Below are 19,575 nucleotides of genomic sequence, written 5' to 3'. Positions count from 1 at the left end.
TCAAGAATCTTTAGTTTTTACCAAATGCTCATGAACTTGTTAGCTTGGTCAAATAAAACGCATCAATGCATGTTTAAGCATGGCAGTAATTTATAGGTTCTACATAAAAGGCAACATAATTAACAACGTGTCTCATGTTCATGGAAGCTTATTGAATATCACTTTCTACACACATCCTTTTCATATCGTGGTCAAATAGAACCGAATATGCACCAAAACATGTTGGTGCATTGCATGGGTTTGTAGCATTTATAGAAAAGGCAATGTGTTTGGTGCCTTTTCTTATGAAAGTTTTAGCTTTTGGAATGTGCTAACTCTTGGACACATCTCTTCAATTAAACAAAGTATGGCACATCCTTATTCAAAAAGCGAATAACCGAAAAGCACTGCCTGCCCCTATGATGCTAACGCCTGGATCATCAACACATTCACATGCTCCTTCACATAGCCTAATGTCATTCTCCACTTCAACTAATGCAGTTTCTCTTAATTCGCAACAAACTACACAAAACTAATTGAAATCATCATCCGTTTATCATTCAGAGATAGAAAAGATATAATTCTTCACTACTCAAATACTGCCATTGAAGGTATATCATAAAATTATATTTCGCATTGATATAAAACGACATTCAAAAGAAGAAAAGACACATTAGTAAAACATAGTACAGCCACAATGGTCGCAACGCAAACTCTATCTGAAATAGTGTGTACCATTAACTGGAGCAAACCAAAACACAAACACATGGGATTGAAGACTAAAGTCATTTTCCATCAAAAATGAAGAAAAAACCATAAAATTCTACTCGTCGTCAAAGAGTGACAAGCCGCCGTAATCTTCTTCATCAGATTCCTCGACCTTTTCCTCTTTCTTCTTCTCTGCAGCTGGGGCAGCCTCAGCCGGGGCAGCACCTCCTGCAGCAGCAGCACCACCAACTCTAGCAACAACCGCAGCACCACCAACAATCACCTAAACAAAGAAATTATCAAAGGCAATAACCTGATCAGTGATTGATTAACGGGTCGAATCCAAGAATTGAGCTATCAGAACCAAGGCAAAAAAGACCATTCACCAATGAGAACACAAAGTATTTGCTAAGCATGTTGGCAAACATTACATGCTGAAGAATAGGCTATGGAGTTTAAAGAAATAGAATCATCATCATTTGGATTGTTTAAACCAAGATGTAATGAAACGAAAAGAAACATGACAAAATACATCAAACAAGAAAAAAAGCACATCACCAATAAATCCAGGAATTATTAGTTGTAAAATGGCCCTGTTGAGCAACAACAGTTTTTTCAATCGGTACCGAAGTGTCTCTTTGGTTGGGTATTGGAGCAACATTACACATTGAGAAATCCCTTACTTCCGGTCTTCTTTAAATTGATCCACATCCACTACACCAATTTGGAGGGAATACATTGATCCACATCCAATACACCAATTAGGAGGGAATACAACAAAACAAGCATTTATATTTCATACAATGTCATTCCACTCAACTCTTTTGATCTTATTCCCTTTAATTCCACTCTCCAAAAGTTGTTCAAACATGGCCAAGCATTACAAAGTGCTAACACTTCCAATCCATAAGTGTCTTCAAGTCAACGCATAGTCTCAAAATCATCTTAAGGAAAACCAAAAGCAGTAGAATCTCACGCATGATACAAACCAAACAGGCAAATTTCTCAGATTCAGCACATTGGTCAACAAAAATTTGCATAATGAAAACACCAAGTAAACAAATCACACGCTACACAAATCCTAAAATTCAATAGAATCTAAACAGAACAATGAACGATAAACAAAATACAAATACAAATAAAGTCAAAATTCAAAATATGAAACACCATACACAAGAAACATGAAAAGGGGAAAATGCAGAGATCAACGCAAGTCAAATGAAGTCAATGTTTTCATCACCGATCAAGAGACGACTACCGTGCAATGTAGAGAGGTGTACCTGGAAGACAGCAGAGGTAGGAGAAACGGGAGAGTAGGAGGACTGAACGCCACCGGAGGAATCGACGGCGAGAGCGGCTTGAATGAGCTTCCGTTGGAGAGCGAAGGTGGAGTCAGCGGAGGCCTCGATGTCGCCGGAGTGTTGCTTGGCGAACCAGTCGCCGCCGGAGTTGCGGAGAACGAATGTGAACACACCCATGGCTTCTCTTCTTCTCTGTGCCGCAACTGAAACCCTAATCGAAAATTGAAGCTTTGCAAAGAACGAGTGAACGAATCGTTTATTTATGCGTGGGAATTTGGAACCCTAGTGGCGTGTAAACTGAAAAGTCCATTTTGTCCCTTTCACATATTATAATAGTATTTGTAGATAAAATGAAAAAAGGATTTGATTTATTTTTTATATAGTAGTAGGATTTAGTATTAATATGAGTTGTCCCTGTATGATAGCTCAAGTAAGTAGAAGCTGAGAGACATATGGGTTGGATAGGGGGAGGTTTAGGGATCGATTTCTGATGGTGCAATTTATCTTTCCGATATATAAAAAGAATGAATTTAGTGCTAATATATTTTTTGAATGATAGTAGAAGTTTTATAAGAAAATTTGCAAGAGGAGTATAACATTAGTCTTCATATAGTTTTAACAAAAAAAATCATGAGTTGTAAGCATGGAGTAACTTTTAATTAAGAAACCATGAGTTGTAAGTAAGTAGTAACTTCTAATTAAGATTGATATTATCGAATAATAACTATTAATAATTCATATTTTTTACTCATGTTGTCCCTACTTGTATGTTGCCATTAAGAAACCGGAACATATGTATATATACATGACTACCAAGTTTTGAATCCTGACCACGTTGCTTTTTAATCCTTATGTCTCTTAGCTCTTATCACTTGAGCTGAGCTAACTGACGGTGACTAATCTATGCATTCTCTAATAAATAGCTATTCTATTCTGTTGTTACCCTCAGCTCTGTTGGAACTTCATTTTTAATCTCTCTATATTACTTTTGTAGAACAGAGATGACACTGAATTAGACAATTTCTTCTGGTAATTGGCTGTCATTACTGCATTCTATCTTGACCTTTGAAGTTAGTTCAATCTTCATTTCAAAAAAAAAAAAGTTCAATCTTGTTACAGCAATATCATATCATATGTAAGGTACATGCCCATTCTGCCATCATTTTATTTCATAAAATGCGTTCATTCAAAATAATCATCACATATACTAGGGAAAAACACAAGAGGCTTACTAACACGACTACTATTACCTATCCTCCTTAAAACACTCAAATTTTACCCATCCTCAAAAGTGAAGCATGATCAATTATAAAAAAAATTGAAGGCTCAGCAATGAGATGCTGAAGCTGGACTAATTGCAATGCAGAACAAATAGTGCACATCCATGAGTTTCCACGTTCATTGCTAAATTCCCCTGCGGGGTTACAACGTCCTTGCCACTCCACACTTCCTTTCCCCGACAAGACCTAAAGCGTCTGCCAGGAATAGCCTTGGCCAGATATGATGTCTGTGCATGTATCACCGTTTTCTGTTCACTCAGATTGAAGAAAGCCAAATAGATTTCTCCTATATAGACATATAAAATATTAGGGGTTAGACAAAAAATAACTTCAAAATGTTTTTGTTGTGCGCAAATGCATGAAAAGAGACAGGAGGACTAAACATGCATTTTGTGTTGTTCTGGAAGTATATGATATCATTTGTATCAATCCATATATGTAATTTCAGTGCTTAAATGTCCTTCATGACTCATGATTAAGAAATCCATGACAAAGATACCTTTTCTTCCAGTTGCAACCCATGAGCGAACCCCACCCGGTTTAGTATCAGCTGCATGAATGACCAATTTGCATTATGAGTAATAAACACAAGGAAGGAAAACATGAAAAAAAGTATACAAATACAACCTCATGAAACTAGGTCTAAAACATGGGATATGTATCAAAATTTACCTTTGACATCCTCTACTGTTGCACAGAGACCAGAGTAACTATTTACCAGGGTACCATTGGGGTTTAGCTCCCAGATCTGTTAAAAGACCAAAACATCAGATTCTAATAGAATCAACAAATATCAACAAAATACAAATTGACAAAGGCATATGTTGTTTAGACTTTAGATAGGGGTGAAAATTAACATAAAAGACAGATGTAATGAATTTTTTTTTTGCATCTGCATGACTAAAGACAAATTGCAAACATAGACAAGATTCTCTTTCTAAAGATTAAGAGCTGCATGCCACTCTTGGACATGAAAATGGATTGCAACATAACATACCTGATTTGAATCCCATCTGCAAGGAGAAAAAGTACCTCTCTTGAACTCTTTAGAAGTAACCTTTCGTTTCGGAGAACCATCCAAGCAAAATCTCATTCGGTCGGTTGCAACTAATTGATGTTTCCCTCGATAGTTCTCTTGATGCGTACTCTCTCCATCTCTATAACAACATAACAAATTCTATCAATGCTATTGTTAATAAAAACACAAATAGTTAAATAAAAGATATATAAAAACTGCAGAGAAAGATAAAGCACGATTACAATCTGAACTGAAGTTCCTTCTTGTGTACACAGAAAAGGGACTGCGGCTTGTTTTCTAAACTCCTTTTCCAACAGATTCTTTTAAGATTTTGGTTAAGACTTTCGCTAGACCAACCACTTGCCGTTGATTCACTGCAGCCAGTGAGGCCTAATGAATGTGTATATGTTTTCATTCCTTTCTTAGATCTTCTCTCTTTTTCTTCAGGATGCTGATGTCCATGCTTCAAATTCTTTGGACTTGTGACATAAGGAAACTGTAATTGCATTTCGTGATAAGTTTATATGCTTCATATGCAATTATCCCCAAAATAAGAGAGTTAGATGGCTCACATGCCTCCATATTATTTGAGCTGAAATAATTAATCTCAAGCAGGGTAGGATTCGTGATAATTTCGTATGTCGGGGGATCAATCTTCCGCACATCCCCTCCAAACATAAGTGGAGACTTTGCCAAAGCCCACAAAGTCATCTGCCAGATAAGAAAGAATTCACTCAATCCATTATAATGCAATTACATAAGTAGGCACGTGAACATATAGGAAAGCAGCTCAGTTATACTTTTTTAATAATACCTGTGTCCTTTTTTCTTCTAGATTGAGATTACTAAACCTGTGTGGACCGTCATTTGAACCTGCAAATAAAATGGGGGTCATTTGAACCCATAAATTCACAGTAATGACCGACCCCATACAAATACTGAGGGTCATGAACTCATACGGGACAAAATGAAATGTAGCAGCCCAGTCTCATTACCTGGATCAGTTAGCCATCCAAATGGTAGCATGTCCAAATCAGGCCAGGAACTACCCTTCAAACCTTTTCCTCCGCCAATCATATTAGCCGCAGAAAACTCGCTGATTCAGAATTAAATGAACTTAAGTTATGCAATGTGCTGAAAGAGGAACAGAACATAGATGAAGCAGTAGCACGATTGCAACATACCCTGAACACTGATAAAAATATCTTAAACTATGATATAAACAACTTATCACCTTGTTACATCAAAATGAGTCTTGACATCCTTCCATTGATCCCAGTCATCTCCTGTTATACGATACATGTTTACTAGTCCAATGACCTTCTTGGCTATGGCTGGATGGACATTGCTCCCAGGAGACAGAGAATACACTACGGGGCGATTAAACTCCCTGAGAAGCTGGTATGATATGTCATATGATAAGTTTGATAATACAAATCTTTGCCAAGTCGTTATCGATCTTTGTTGATATCAGAATGAGAGGGAGCGAATAGGATAAGGATAAGGAACTGAAGAATACCTCTGATACATACGTTATTTCACTTAAATCCAAATCGGCTCCAAACACACAGTCATGTTTCACTGCAAGGAAGGAAGAAATATATCAAAATTACTTCCACAGCATAGCCAGAACTGCTTATGTTTTCATACATGATGATGCAAGTCTGCAGTAAGTCCACTGAGTAATTTTTATTGCTTCTTTTATATAAACTATAGACCCTAAGTCAACACATTATGAATAAACCAGCAATGCTTTGCAGGTTTAATCATTTACACAGGTTTGAAAAGCATGGCAAAAGGAATCTATAGTTGACTAAGTTTAATCACTTGAAGTTTATGGTAACACTGAAATACCAACACTGTCTCACTTTCAAGAATTATCTTCATTGAAAAAAGTTACAATTGCTTCACTTATGAAACTTAGGTGAAGATAATGCAGTAAATTATCTAAAATAATCATGTTTGTTGTCTATGACATAAATAAATGTTGTGATAGTGCATCATAAGCATATTATAAATTAGTGGTCCCAGTACCAAAATCAACACCCCAAGCATTATACTGCTCATAAAGGGACCTCAAAAAAGCTCTCCCTGCTCCCAACTTTGTATTTACACTCATGAAACCATTATGCATCCACACACAAGCCCTCTCTGGCATTGCTATGTCTTTTGCATACCATACTCGCCCGTCTTCTTGATAAGCACCTCCCTAGGAAGCCGAAATAGGAAGGAATGAAGGTCAGTAACAATGTTTAGATAGAGATAAAAAGAATGATTTTGGCTTGTATTGTAGTGTTTTTTATTTACACAAAATGTATCACATAAGGCATTCACTACTACCAATATCTAATACAGAAATGAAGAGAAAATCAACCTTTAACAGAAATGCAAAGCAATACCTTTGTTGTATCTAGGATAGGGGTGTTTGCATTGACGGCTTGTGTGCTTATACCTCTCATAACATGAATCCCGAACTTCAAACCCAAACTGTGCACTTTATTAGCTACTTCACGGAACCCCTTCCCACCTACGGAAGAAGGCCACCTTCCTGGGTCAGGAAGCATCCTTCCCCATTTATCAATCACGTCGAATCCAAGAGAATCAACGCTAGCACCCGGGACTTTCTTCCTATACCAGAGGTAATCCACCACAACAAACTACAAGGATTGATTGAAGGAAATAAATCAGTCTATGAGCCGATATGTACTTATGGGAGCTTATCTACTAGAAATAGCACTAGATAACTCCAATAAACGCTCTTTGACTTTCACCCAAACAGGTTCTATATCTAACTGAAGCACTACTAGTCAAATGATGTATAACCTATAGTTCCTTGCAGTATTTACTATTTATACCTCATATCCATGAGGACGGAGACGTTGAGAAACTATTGCAGCACTCTGCAAGAATTCTGCTTCAGAAATTGTCCAGCAAAAGGAATCATAAGAATTCCACCCTCTTGGTGGGACGCTAGCTTGCTGTAGGGCACTCTGGTATAAATTTTGAGATGACACACTGAAAAGAAACAGCCACATATAACTTATATTAGATCTTTCTTTACTTATTTGTCTAACAAATAATGACAGAACAGGGCCTCAAAGATCCAGGGACACTAGGTTGCACTTTGGAAATGAATGAGCAATTTATGTTACTACTTAATATAGTTTCAATTTATATTCTGTAGCTAAAATGCACAAAATTGAACCTTGCTTATAAGGTTTGAAGTTCTGAACTGAAGCTTCTTTATACTGCTACATAGTAATAAGTGAAAATCACATCTATGGTAGTTAACATAAATACTGAAATGAGGAAATCTATGCGGACTAGTTTCTAGTCTGCTCCAAATTCACAATTCAAAGTAATCATACTTAGGCTTCCTACTTAAAGGACCTAAGTCAAAAGTGAAATTATGCCATTGATTTTCAAAGTTGCCACAGGATCCTCTCTTGTGGAAACTCTCTCATGTTCTCCCATGTTGAAATTAAGTATTTTTCTCTCTTCATATGCAATAAATGGGTTGGAGTGTTGGACCATTTGAATATCCATGAAGAGAGATATACGCAATGTTTCACATGAGAGGATCCTAATCCCTTTGAACCATATTCAATGCAACTTTTGAAGACAATTTTCCACATCCAGTCACCAAATAGCATGTTCATATTTAAAGCAATTCATAAAACCAGCCTCTCAAAAGTAGCTTACAAAAATCTCCCAGCAACATCAAATAAATGTGAGTTAGCTCTGGCCTCTGGTCATATAATAAGATGAAAACAAAAGGACAAGAGTCCTCAAAATGCACCTCAAAACATTTGTTTCATGAAAACTACTATTTCCATTCATTTTAGAATATGAATTTACACAATTTATAGATCCAAACTGATAATGACTAAAACAAGCAAATCTGAGTGAAAAAACGGTGGCATCATTAAACTAATCCAAAAAGCTGTAGAAACTCAGAACACTCGCTACATTAATTACTATTATTGCTCATTTTTCAAATCTAATTTCCCTGCATAGATCTATCAGAATAATATCCAAAATGTAGCATTAAAACATGGAAGTGAAGCTCACAATATGAAACCAGAGAAGTAGAAGAAGCCAAGGTTGCAATTGCATACCTCTGAAAACAAAGAACAAGGAGAATCCAGAAAGAGAGTAAACACAGAGACAGAGTGAAACACTTCATTATTGCTTCTGGTACAACTGTTCCACCAGACAACACTTCCCAGAGTTAAATACTAATAAAGTTTAGACCACATAATAAGAAAGAAAATAAGATAATGGTATAGATAGTAACACAATAACGGTGACGTTTAACGCTATTGCTATTACTTGAATGCAGATGTGGCATTTCTTCGTAGGGTCTCACATTCTCATTTTTGTCGCTACCTTCTTTAATCCATGGTGAAGACGTACGGTACACTTGTTCACGTTACGCTATGCGGTCACAATTACAGAGGAGTGAACGTTTCTGCTACTTCTATTCATGGAATTTCTATGCTTGTCAGCAATGTGTTGGATGAATTGTTTCAGTGAAGAGTTCGATAAATGGAATTTTCTTGTGTTTGGTTGATGTGGAATTGGGTGAGCGCACGAGGGAAAAGGAGGGGAAAATGAGAAGAAAATAGTAAACATTGACGAGGGTTGAAGAGTGTCGGTTCCACGCATGCGGTGGGTGAGGAAAACGTGACATCATGTGTGTGTTCGGTTTGTGTCCAGAGAATTGCGGGGAGAAGCGCGTGTGGCGCAGATTCCTCTGCTCCGGAGATACAGCCACTTGGTAAACGACCCTTCGCCTGGATTTCTCCCTAATCATTGTTTTTCTACTACTAGATTTTTTTGGAGAAATGTTTTATCCTCACATTGTTTTCTACTACTAGATATTACAATGTTTTATCCTCCCATGTCAAAATTAAAATCTAATAAGATTATATATGCTCATAAAAAAAACAATGCACTCTCAAACTATAATGAATTGATTTTTTGAAAGTGCATTGTTTTTTTTTTAAAATGAGACTATTGAACGAGCAAAACAAGCAAATTAAGCACTCATAACAAACAAAGACAAGGATTTAGCCATGAGTGGAGCCTGATGATAAAGACCCAAAGTGGATATAGATCGCTAAAAAATGATCAAATCAGTGTTTACTTGAATTGCACTCAACTCAACGAAACTTAAAACCAAGTTTGAGAAGTCTTTAGAATCTAAGACTTTTGTGCGTATCAAATACTCCATCATAATTACATGCTTCAGTTGATTGTGGTTGAAGTCAAATTGTAGACATGTTTGAAGATCAAGCTTCACACTACCTATGAAGAATAAATAAATTTATTTACTTACTTAAATTATTAATTTAATACATGAACAAAAATATAGTTAACCAAAAATAACAACAGGACAGATTCACGTGTCCCTTCGTCCCTTTGCGGATGGCGACTATCACCACCGTCTTGCCGCCCGCCGCCACCGTCACCGCTTTCCTACTTCATGGTGTCTACTCTGGCCATTGTCTCTCACTGACTCAATCTATCTCCTCTCATTTCCATCATTTCTTAACAAAAATGGCAAACCGCATTGTGCAGGCATGGGGAGCCGCAGTTGCTGGCTTCACTCTACTTATGATGGTTACCCCAACCATACCTCAGCCTCAGATGTACCATGATTTCGCTGACAAGCGTGAATTCTACGGTAATTGTTTACTCAACTTCAATTTGGTTCCAACTTCAATTAGGACCGACCCAACACCAAATGAGGCCTCAAGCGAACTTTAAAATGATGACTTTTTATTTAACTTTTTTTATTGGCTTAATCCAGTTTTTGGTCCCTATCCTTTGTCATAAATATGACTTTAGTCCCTCGCCGGAGCAAAGGTGGGGATTGGTCCCCAGTTTTTTGCAAAATAGTTGACTTTGGTCCTTCCGGCCGGTTGGGTCAACGCCGGAGCTCCGCCGGCTGATGTGGCCCTTGCCACGTCAATTAATGAGCCTCGTTGGATTTTTTTTTCCGTTTTCATTTAAAAAAAATTAAAAAATTCAGATTAATCACCATCATTCAATCTTCATCTTCATCTTCCTCAACTTCATCTTTTCTTTCTTTCAGGAACCCAGAACAACATTAATTCTCAATCCCTAATTAACAAAATCTAATCCCTATTAACAATTCCCTAATTACTAAATCTGAACCTGACAAAATCCCTGAGAACTCTTAGCATCCCGTTTTCCTGAAGCATCCGATTATAGAACTTTTGCAGACCATTGAAATCATTCCACATCTTTGCGCTCTTAAAACCAGCTAAAATAGGCTGATAAGTCTCTCCATCAAGATAAAACCCTTATGTCTTCATCATCCTCATAGTAACCCAAAATTGCTTCATCGTCTCCTTATTCACCAAGATCCTAGCAATTAGACTATACATAGTAGAACTTGGCCTGAACCATTTTTGTTTTCATCATTCTCATCTTGTTCATATGTATTTTCTCACAACAAACTGACAAAGAAATGAAAAAATCCAGAAAACCTCCGTTTCTAGATCCAGGACCAAGAAATGCAAAAAAACCCAAAATCAACAACCCAGAAAACTCACCACCACCCCCAAAATGCAGATCTGAGGAAGAAGCCACCACCTCTCAATCACCAACAATCCCCATAGAACCCCAAAACCCTATCCCAGATCTGGTCTACAGTGGCATATAGAACCTCCATCGCTCCACCACGAGACCACCCAGGAGGAGAGAAAGGGATCGACTGTGTGGGGGTTGGAAGGTTGAGGGTGGTGAGTGATGACGGCGGTTCGGTTGGTGTGGTGGTGGCAGAGAAAAGATCGAAGGGGGGGGGGGGTTGGGTTGGGTTTGGAGAGACCCAAGCTGTAATCTGATTTGCCATATCCCATATGAGTATTTTTTTTCCCCGATTCAACAAGCTAGACAAACTCCTTGGATTCTCTATCTTCCTTTCCAGATTAAGTTAAATTCCTCCTTTCCAGATTTTTTGGTTTTTATTTTTAAGAATTTTAAATAATTTCATTTTTTAAATTAATTATATTTTTAAAAAAAATCCACCAAAGCTAATTAAATGATGTGGCAATGCCACGTGAGCTTCCCGGAGCTCCGGCATTGACCCAACCTGCCGGAAGGACCAAAGCCAACTATTTTGCAAAAAACTGAGGACCAATCCCCACCTTTGCTCCGGCGAGGGACTAAAGTCATATTTATGACAAAGGATAGGGACCAAAAACTGGATTAAGCCTTTTTTATTTAACATGTCTTATTTACAAAAATATGGAGCATTTTCTTTTTATTTGAGGTCTTATTTACAAAAATATGAAGCCTTTTTTCACTTAGTAAAATTTAGTTTTTTTGAGGCCTAAAGCCCTTGCTTGGGTCGCTTGGCCCTTGGGCCGGCCGGTCCTGACTTCAAATCATGTAACCTTAAAAATGTGAACTTAATTATACAGATATGATTTAGAGGAACAAATGTCAAATGGGTTTTGGATAAAAAATAATAAAGAGTTTTTCTTTGTGATTGTTCTTCAGGAATTCCCAATGCACTTAATGTGGTATCAAATTTCCCATTTTTGGTTATTGGTCTGGTTGGGCTTATGCTTTGCCACAGCAGAAACTATTCTACAATCAGGTATTTTCATAGTGTCAGTTTGTCACCATCAATTTTTTTTAGCTTGTGTGATTGTTATGGTCAATTTTATAATTGAATTTTGTGGTACAAGTTTGCAAGGTGAACTTTGGGGTTGGACATGTTTCTATGTTGCTGTGGCTTCAGTTGCTTTTGGATCTTCATTCTATCATCTCGGGCCTAATGATAATGGCCTTGTGTGGGACAGGATGCCGGTGAGTTTCAACTGTAGAAGTTGACTTCATCCATTCTTGTAGTTAAAGTCTTCATGATTCCCTCCCCCCTATACTTTTTTTCCCATTTTAGTTTGATATTTTGCATTCCTTAATTATTGTCTGTTATTGGAGATGACTGTTGCTTTTGCGTCACTGCTGGGGGTCCTCATCATTGAAAGGGTTGATGCGAAGATGGGAACTATATCACTTTTACCTCTACTAATGGCAGGCATAGTAAGCAGTGTGTATTGGAGGCAAGCCTACTTTTTCATTTCTTTTACTTGCATCCTTATCACCTAGTCCTATGCCATGTTTAGTTTACTCATGGATTTACTCTATATGTGAACAAACAAGGTCATTCTTCACACAGATAAAGAATTGCAAATTTTGTAGACATAGTACTATAGTAGTCAATTATCATATAGATATGAGATTTATTGTGACTTAAGATAATACCACTAGTCCTTTTGAATGGTGTAATTCCCTCTCAGATGAAATGATTTCCATTTAATGGTAGTGCCCTCTGAGCATCCAATTTACTGAACTTTAGCTTTTGAAAATAGTTGCTCTATTTCTCACCTACCCTTTTTTTTTTATTTAGGTTCTTTGATGACATTCGTCCATATCTTCTGGTCCAAAGTGTATCATGCATTGCCATACCTCTAATGGCATTTTGTTACCTCCAATGTACACACATTCAACGTATTGGCTCTGGGCTTCAGGTTTGTACTTTTGGTATGATATCATACATGTTTTTAATGTAATGCTTCTTTAAATGACCCTCAATTTCAATTTCAATCTCACCAGGATTTTATCCTCTAGCTATGCTGCAAGAGTCTACTGATAGACTGATTTATGCATGCACTTTTCACATGGTCAGTGGTCACACACTCAAGCATTTGTCTGCTGCAATGGTTCCTGCCATCTTAACAGTCATGCTTGCAAAGAGGAGTGTTCACTCGGAGAAGCTTTCGCTTTCGCATGTACGCAACTCTCAAATCCTTCAATTTATTGAATTTACTACTCTGAAATCTGAATTTGAATTGTCTGCAAGATTATGACCTAAAATTTCAGTGGAAAGAGTGTGAATGGCCTAATGAATTAGTTGGCATTGGAAACAATAATAACCAATTTTCTTATTTCTACAATTATTTCTGGTGAAGCATTTTACTGCATCTGTTTCCTTGATATTATTGTTTCCTTTGCCAAACTAAATTTATCACTCTTTGCACATTATGATATCATTTGAGCAAGTAGTGATCTTCACTCACATAGTTCTACAATGATTAGAGTCTTGTTCTCATATGGTTGATGTGTGCTGTATGCAGGCAAAGTCTACTTAACACATAAGCATTACCCGGACTAAGGTCAAAGAAGGGATTTGATCTTAATGCGCGTGTTGAGGAGTCTCAATCTCTGCTTTTGTTGTAGTAAAAAAGAATAGGTGAATGAAAATCACCATACGGAATAAATCACATTTTGCCAATTGTGAAACTGTAACATTCACTGTAATAAGCTTCTGGTTTGTACAGTTCCTGATCTTCAAATTATGGCCAGTGTAAGAGAAATAAGAAATAGACCCAGTATATGAAAAATGGAATCAGGACTTCATTCACTGTTCTCTGAATTGTATAAAGAGATCTTGCAGAGCAATTAAATTATCAAGTATGCATAGCAACTAAAACCCTATACGATACAGCTAAAAATATCAGTATGTTTTAGGAATTGGTCCTATCATTGTACTGATTTTAAGAGTACATAAGTTTTCGCATGAATTAGGATGAAAGTTCATCCACGTTAAACTCCCACCTTACTTGGAACCAAATGAACTTACCACTTACCAGCACATGGTGGACACAAGAAAAAATTATTAAAGGACATGTGAAAAGAAACAAGAATTATAAGCCTGTGAATTGATTAGTCATGAAACAATTTAATAAGTAATTATGTGTGATATTGATTTTGTTTATAGTTGATGACAATATTTATTTTTCATTTGAACTTGTTGATTGAAATGTGATAGAAGAAAATAGGTTTTGCTTGAATTGGATGGGGAAAAAAACTCCTATTTCGTACCAATTATTCATACTGGCTGGTGCTAGAATAAACATGAACAAGAAAAATAGACGAAAAAGAAGAGAAAAAATAGCCTTAACATTCTCTTAAATTTGATCATTGTTATGTACTTTCAGATGCTCTGCATTTCATCTGTGTAGATATTTATTGCTCAGCCTACTCTACTCCTTACAGTCATATGCACCAATATTAAGAAAACCCTCCAAAAATAGATCATATGAGCTCAACTATGGCTATACAGACTAAATTGAACAATTATCATCGGGTTAACTTTTTCTTTAACTGCTCTACTTGAAGCATAACATTCCCATACTACAATGATCCTCTGCCACTGCTACTAATCTCACTATCAACAGGTGTATTAATGATATCTTCATCTGATACTAGCTAATTTCCTTTCTGTTCACCATCAGATTTCTTGCAACTAACATTCTTCATCAAGTCACCATCCATGTCAGGCAAAGCAAATGACTGTGATCTTACAATCCTGCGGGCGTTTTCTGATTCACTGGCTGAACGAAGCAACATGCGAGGCGGTTTACTCCCTCTGCGCTCTGCAATTGAGGGGGCAGATCCTTTGTTAGCTAAAAATGCACCTGAAGATGAATTGTGAAGTGAAGAGGGTCTTTCAGAGAAAGCCACATCTTTGAAGCAAAAGGGTTCAGTTGATTCAGATAGTGATGGCTGCTGAGAGGAAGGTGAAGATGTAAAAGAACTGGCACACTCAGAACTGTTAGGAGAAATTGTTGATGCCTTGGAACTGAATTTTTGGCTGCTTCTTAGGATACTAGGAAAAGAATCTGATGGTGGCAGGGATGAATCAACCCTAGCAACAAGTTCACAGTACTCTGATGAACCATCACAAACATGGTTTTTTGAGGATGGCGGTAAAGGATCAAGATCAACCACAGGATGCTGATTTTCCTCATCCATTTTCACACCTGATTCATCTTTGGATGAGGTTGTGTCACTGCATTTAGGGGAATTGAACAGCCCTTTCATGATACCACTAGCAAGCTTCCTTCTCAGTCTCCCCCAACCAACTTCTCTAGCAGGAAGACAAGTTTCTGATCCAGCAACATCAGACAGAGAAAAAGGTGGAACAACCCCACCAGCAAGTGCCTTGTTGAAAATCTCAAAATCCAAATCATACTCCTCGACGTTCCTCGGACGAATTCCGGTATCAATTTCAACATCAATCTCCATTCTTTCAACATCCTTCTTGACATCTCCAAATTGCTGATAATTAGAAAGAGCAGCCCAAAACTCCAATGGCTCTTCATCTTCATCAATGTTGTGAACCGAACCGGTCACCCTCTCGTATCGAATAACCTGAACGGCTGCCGATTTCGCATTACAAGCCATGGCAGAGGTACAATGCTTCCCAATCCACACATAAATAGCAGAAGGAACATGAACATGAACAATGTAAGCCCCACGAGAATCAAGTGCTTTAGCACTAGGATGAGTCACCGACTTAGGAACCAAATGAAGAGGATCATAAGAAGAATGAGGAGCCATTCTATACATTCTCACAATAGAATTAGGACTTGCAGGTAAAGCATGAACCCTCTTCTGACACTGAAGAAGTTGACAAGCAAAACCCATGTTTGGATTGGTGACACCCCTCATATTCTTCACATAATGAAACGCGTCTTCAAAACTCTGCCCCTCCCTCCACATGAGGTATGCTATCACCAGAGAGGTTGATCGAGACACCCCCTGACAACAATGTACGAGGACACGACCCTTCTGTTCACGAACATCCTCAAAGTAATCGAAAACATCGTACAGGATGCTGGTGATGTCCTCTGATGGGGAATCATGAAGCCAGAGCGTTTTGTAGACGAACTCGCTCTTGAAATACTCAGGGCACACGAACCCGACGCAGTTCAGCACGTGCGTGATTTCATTCTGCCGGAGAAGCCCGTGGTTCTTCGCCACCGTGTCGCTTCCGAGATACACGTGCTCCGCGATCCTCGAACACTCCTTGTCGTAGAACGCGAGCTTGTCCTTCTGGAACTCGAATTCCAAACCGGGTCGACCCGGCTCAGAGGCGGGTGAAGTCCCTCTCGGAGTCTGTGCCTGCTGCGGCCAAACGCCGAGATCGTCAGATCCGGCGCTCGGCCAGTCCTCCACGCTGCGGCGGGTGATGGACAGAGGCTGAAGCGGCGGAAGAGACGGTCTCGGTCTGTTGCGCGCCAGCAGCTTCCGGTCGGTCCAGGAAACTGAACGCGGGTATGGTCTCCGGGGAGCGCCACCGCCGCCGTTACCCTCTTCTCCTAACATGAGAATGGTAAAGGTTAAAGGTAGGTAATGAAAAAGACCAAAAAAAAAAAACAGGGTGTGTTATGTTATGTTCCTGTGAGGTAAAGGGTAATAATGGGTTGAAAGTGTAGGGTAGTGAAAACTGAAATGGTAGGTGTTAATGCTTAGTTTCACTCCCCTAAAACCATTGACCCTGTCCCTTTCTCTGACTCAATCTTTGAGTTTGAAAAGTGATGGAAAATTCAGAAACAAAATGGAAACATTGCAGGGTTGAATGTAGATTGTAGAGAGTGTTGGATTTTGCTGAAGAAGAACAGCAAATTTGGTTGGTTATATAGTACTAGAGAAGAGGGTGGTGGTGTAGAGGTTTAGGCAAGTGAACAAGAGTTTGCAAACTGATTTGGAAGGAAAAAAAGGTGCGGTTTTATAGCGGGTCATGGTCTTTCAATTTGACCAGGAACAGCAAATGAGTCAAAATCACACATCACCCTGGGATTTTATTTATCATATATTTTATTTTTATCATATAATAATGTATTTTATTTATCATATAATAATATATAATAATGGGTAACCTTTTAAATTTTCATTTATGACATTCACATTGAAATTAAATTTTAAATTGACTTTTGTTCTCTTGCAATTCTAATAGACTTTATTGTATTAAAGGCATGGTAATGTACATTCAGAAAACTCATGAGGGAAACTGGAAGAGATTCATTTTGGTTTTGTATTTTGGTCTGCATGCATTGTTATTAATTGTTATTCAAGGTCATGTTACATTTTTAAATGTTTTTTAATATTTTTTTATTTGCATAGTCAAACTATTGTTATAATTTTTTATTACTTATATATTATGATGTAACAATTATAATTTTGACCAGCTAAATAAAGGAAAAAATTGGTCTTGAGTTTAAATTGTATTTACTGTCACGTTTAATTATTTTATCCTATAGTTATTAAATTGTATTCAAGGTGATGTTAGAAGTCAACAGTTTTAAATATTTCACATGCATAATTGAATGAAGATATAAAATTGATACTAGATATAAAAAAAATTGTCTAAGGGGCCATACAAAAATTTGGGCTAGTTCACACTAGTCCTAAGAGGGCGTTTGTTACAAGTTATCAAAAATCATTTCTAAGTATGAGGTTCCCAAGGAATATTAGAACATGATTTATATGTCTGGCCATTATAAAAAATGTGTTTGGTTAACAAATTCAATTCATGGATATGCTAATAACATTTATTTAATTAAAATATTTAAAAATAAAAAATGAAATAAAAATAAAAATTAGGGGAAAATAACTTTCATTCCTATGGAAATGCAAGATACCCGTCCTTAGACATAAGGATAAAATTCGAAGAAAACAAGGTAAATTGCATGTCTTTTGGGAATCCATAATGCCTGAGAATAATTTTTCTAAAACTTATACCAAACATGAGAATGTAACATCCCAACCTTACTTACTTGGGAATGTTTAAAGTTCCCTTCTACCAAAAGTCCCCTTGGTTAACCAATAATAATATTCAAGATAAGTGGTTAGAAATTTCACTTATCTTAAATATCATTGGTACAACTAGGATTAGGTTGATTTAACCCAAGTTTTTCCTTGAGTCATTTAGACAAAACCTGTAAAAAAGAAAATATTCACTTAAAATTGGTATTGTAGTAAATAGAAAAACTGACACAAGAGTATCTATTGTTGACCGCAATTATGGTTGAGCATCGGGCGGGTTCAAGTAAATCATATCGAGGTTGAGTCTGAGTTATTCAAGACCGATTCCGCCAATGGTTGATTTCGGGTGTGTCGGATTCGGGTAATAGTGGTGGCGGGTTTGGGTGGTTCTGGTCATCACCAAATAGAGGAGATAGTTAAAAACCAGGAGAAGACCAACATCAGCCAAAACCCATAAGAAGATGATCAACAAAACAAAGTGGCCAGATCCAAGGAAACTAAGAGCTAGTCGAAGAGGCAAGATCCAAGGGAACTGAGAGAAAATTGAAGAGAAGCTGCGATTGTGCTTCGTCTCGTTTATCTACAGCGACGGGGAAAGCAACAAAGGAGAAATGAGGAGGCAACGCAGCGATGCAGATGAAGAAATCAACGACAGTGACGGGTCCAGGAGGGTTTTAGAGTTCAATGAGAGGAGAGAATGGTAGGAGAAGATGATTAGAGAAGTATAAAGGTGACTTAGGTTAAGGGTTGTGTGGCGGATGCGGGGAAAGGGACAATGGGACACTAGGGTTTTTGTTGAGTCATCTTTCTTTCTACCTTTCAGCAATGGGTGGGCCTTAATGTTTTACCTATATAATTGAACCTTTGTTTGGATCTTGATGGGTTCTAAATCCCCAGCCCGAAACCGACCGCACTCACTTGTACAAGGCTATTTTTAATTTCGTTGACGTTTATTATAGGGCCGGGTTAACTTCATCAGCCATAACCGCAATGACTAATTACATATGCATAGATACTCAATGAAGTGAGCGACTACCACGCCACATCTCACAGTTTTAATAAAAAAAACAATGATGTGAAATTATATAATTTTTTAATGGCGTAACAAAGTATAATTCACCTTAAAACAAAGAAAATACTCCCTTCATTCTAAAATGGTTGTTGTTTGAGCTTTTCACATGTTTTCCAAAATGATTGTTGTTTTAGAAGTCCAATACTATTTGTTACATCTTTTTCCGTACATACCATCATTTTTTTTGATAGACAAATGTTAGTGGTTAGTTGTTAGTAATTACAAATACTCCTCCTCAGGGTTCGAACCCTGGACCTCCATCTCCAACACCTATTTCTACCCTTAGCTCAACCAAGTGAGCTACCCCTCCCACCCGTACATACCATCATTTAACATTATCTCTCACACCCATCACGTTTGATTTTCACCAATCATAATTCTCACCAATTATTTAACCAATAATTATTATTCTCTCTTTTTTATAAGCATTCTCTATTTAATATACCTAAATTTTAAATAGGGGTGTTTTAGTCAAATTTTATATCAATAAATAAGCTCTTAAACTGTATGCATTACCTAAAACAACGCCAAAAAAAATTGCCACTTGCCTCCCTTAAGTGCTTGATA

General features: G+C 37.5%; 3 protein-coding genes and 1 pseudogene across 3 annotated transcripts; 1 reads left to right on the top strand and 3 right to left on the bottom strand.

Annotated features, from left to right (window-relative positions):
* Positions 1-593: 593 nt before the first annotated feature.
* Positions 594-2,237, bottom strand: LOC130710160 (60S acidic ribosomal protein P3-2-like). The gene is made up of 2 exons (XM_057559320.1): positions 1,968-2,237; positions 594-970 (listed from the first exon to the last, which is right to left on the bottom strand). The coding sequence occupies exons 1-2, from the start codon at positions 2,163-2,165 to the stop codon at positions 803-805; spliced, it is 366 nt and encodes a 121-aa protein (XP_057415303.1). The 5' UTR covers positions 2,166-2,237; the 3' UTR covers positions 594-802.
* An 878-nt stretch (positions 2,238-3,115) lies between these two features.
* Positions 3,116-8,853, bottom strand: LOC130710158 (uncharacterized). Its single transcript, XM_057559319.1, has 15 exons — positions 8,619-8,853; positions 8,405-8,489; positions 7,142-7,301; positions 6,686-6,943; positions 6,321-6,495; positions 5,806-5,867; positions 5,521-5,684; positions 5,282-5,382; positions 5,101-5,159; positions 4,863-4,997; positions 4,529-4,782; positions 4,266-4,425; positions 3,941-4,016; positions 3,768-3,818; positions 3,116-3,554 (listed from the first exon to the last, which is right to left on the bottom strand). Exons 1-15 carry the CDS (start codon positions 8,635-8,637, stop codon positions 3,340-3,342), a joined length of 1,974 nt encoding a protein of 657 aa, XP_057415302.1. The 5' UTR covers positions 8,638-8,853; the 3' UTR covers positions 3,116-3,339.
* Positions 8,854-9,848: 995 nt separating this feature from the next.
* LOC130713390 (uncharacterized) lies at positions 9,849-14,191 on the top strand (annotated as a pseudogene).
* A 74-nt stretch (positions 14,192-14,265) lies between these two features.
* Positions 14,266-17,013, bottom strand: LOC130711670 (protein-tyrosine-phosphatase MKP1-like). Its single transcript, XM_057561380.1, has one exon. The coding sequence runs from the start codon at positions 16,494-16,496 to the stop codon at positions 14,595-14,597; it is 1,902 nt and encodes a 633-aa protein (XP_057417363.1). The 5' UTR covers positions 16,497-17,013; the 3' UTR covers positions 14,266-14,594.
* Positions 17,014-19,575: the final 2,562 nt, after the last annotated feature.

The sequence above is a fragment of the Lotus japonicus genome, chromosome 4 (genome assembly GCF_012489685.1).
Source record: "Lotus japonicus ecotype B-129 chromosome 4, LjGifu_v1.2".
Lineage (NCBI taxonomy): Eukaryota > Viridiplantae > Streptophyta > Magnoliopsida > Fabales > Fabaceae > Lotus > Lotus japonicus.
Note: the sequence above shows the minus strand (reverse complement) of the source record. Positions and strands in the feature narration are given on the sequence as shown.

Coding starts and splice junctions, on each gene's coding strand:
- LOC130710160 (XM_057559320.1), bottom strand. CDS start 2,165: ATGGGTGTGTTCACATTCGTTCTCCGCAACTCCGGCGGCGACTGGTTC. Junction 971..1,967: donor CTACCTCTGCTGTCTTCCAG/GTACACCTCTCT, acceptor TTCTTTGTTTAG/GTGATTGTTGGTGGTGCTGC.
- LOC130710158 (XM_057559319.1), bottom strand. Junction 4,998..5,100: donor TAGAAGAAAAAAGGACACAG/GTATTATTAAAA, acceptor CTTATCTGGCAG/ATGACTTTGTGGGCTTTGGC. Junction 3,555..3,767: donor GGTTGCAACTGGAAGAAAAG/GTATCTTTGTCA, acceptor ATGTCTATATAG/GAGAAATCTATTTGGCTTTC.
- LOC130711670 (XM_057561380.1), bottom strand. CDS start 16,496: ATGTTAGGAGAAGAGGGTAACGGCGGCGGTGGCGCTCCCCGGAGACCA.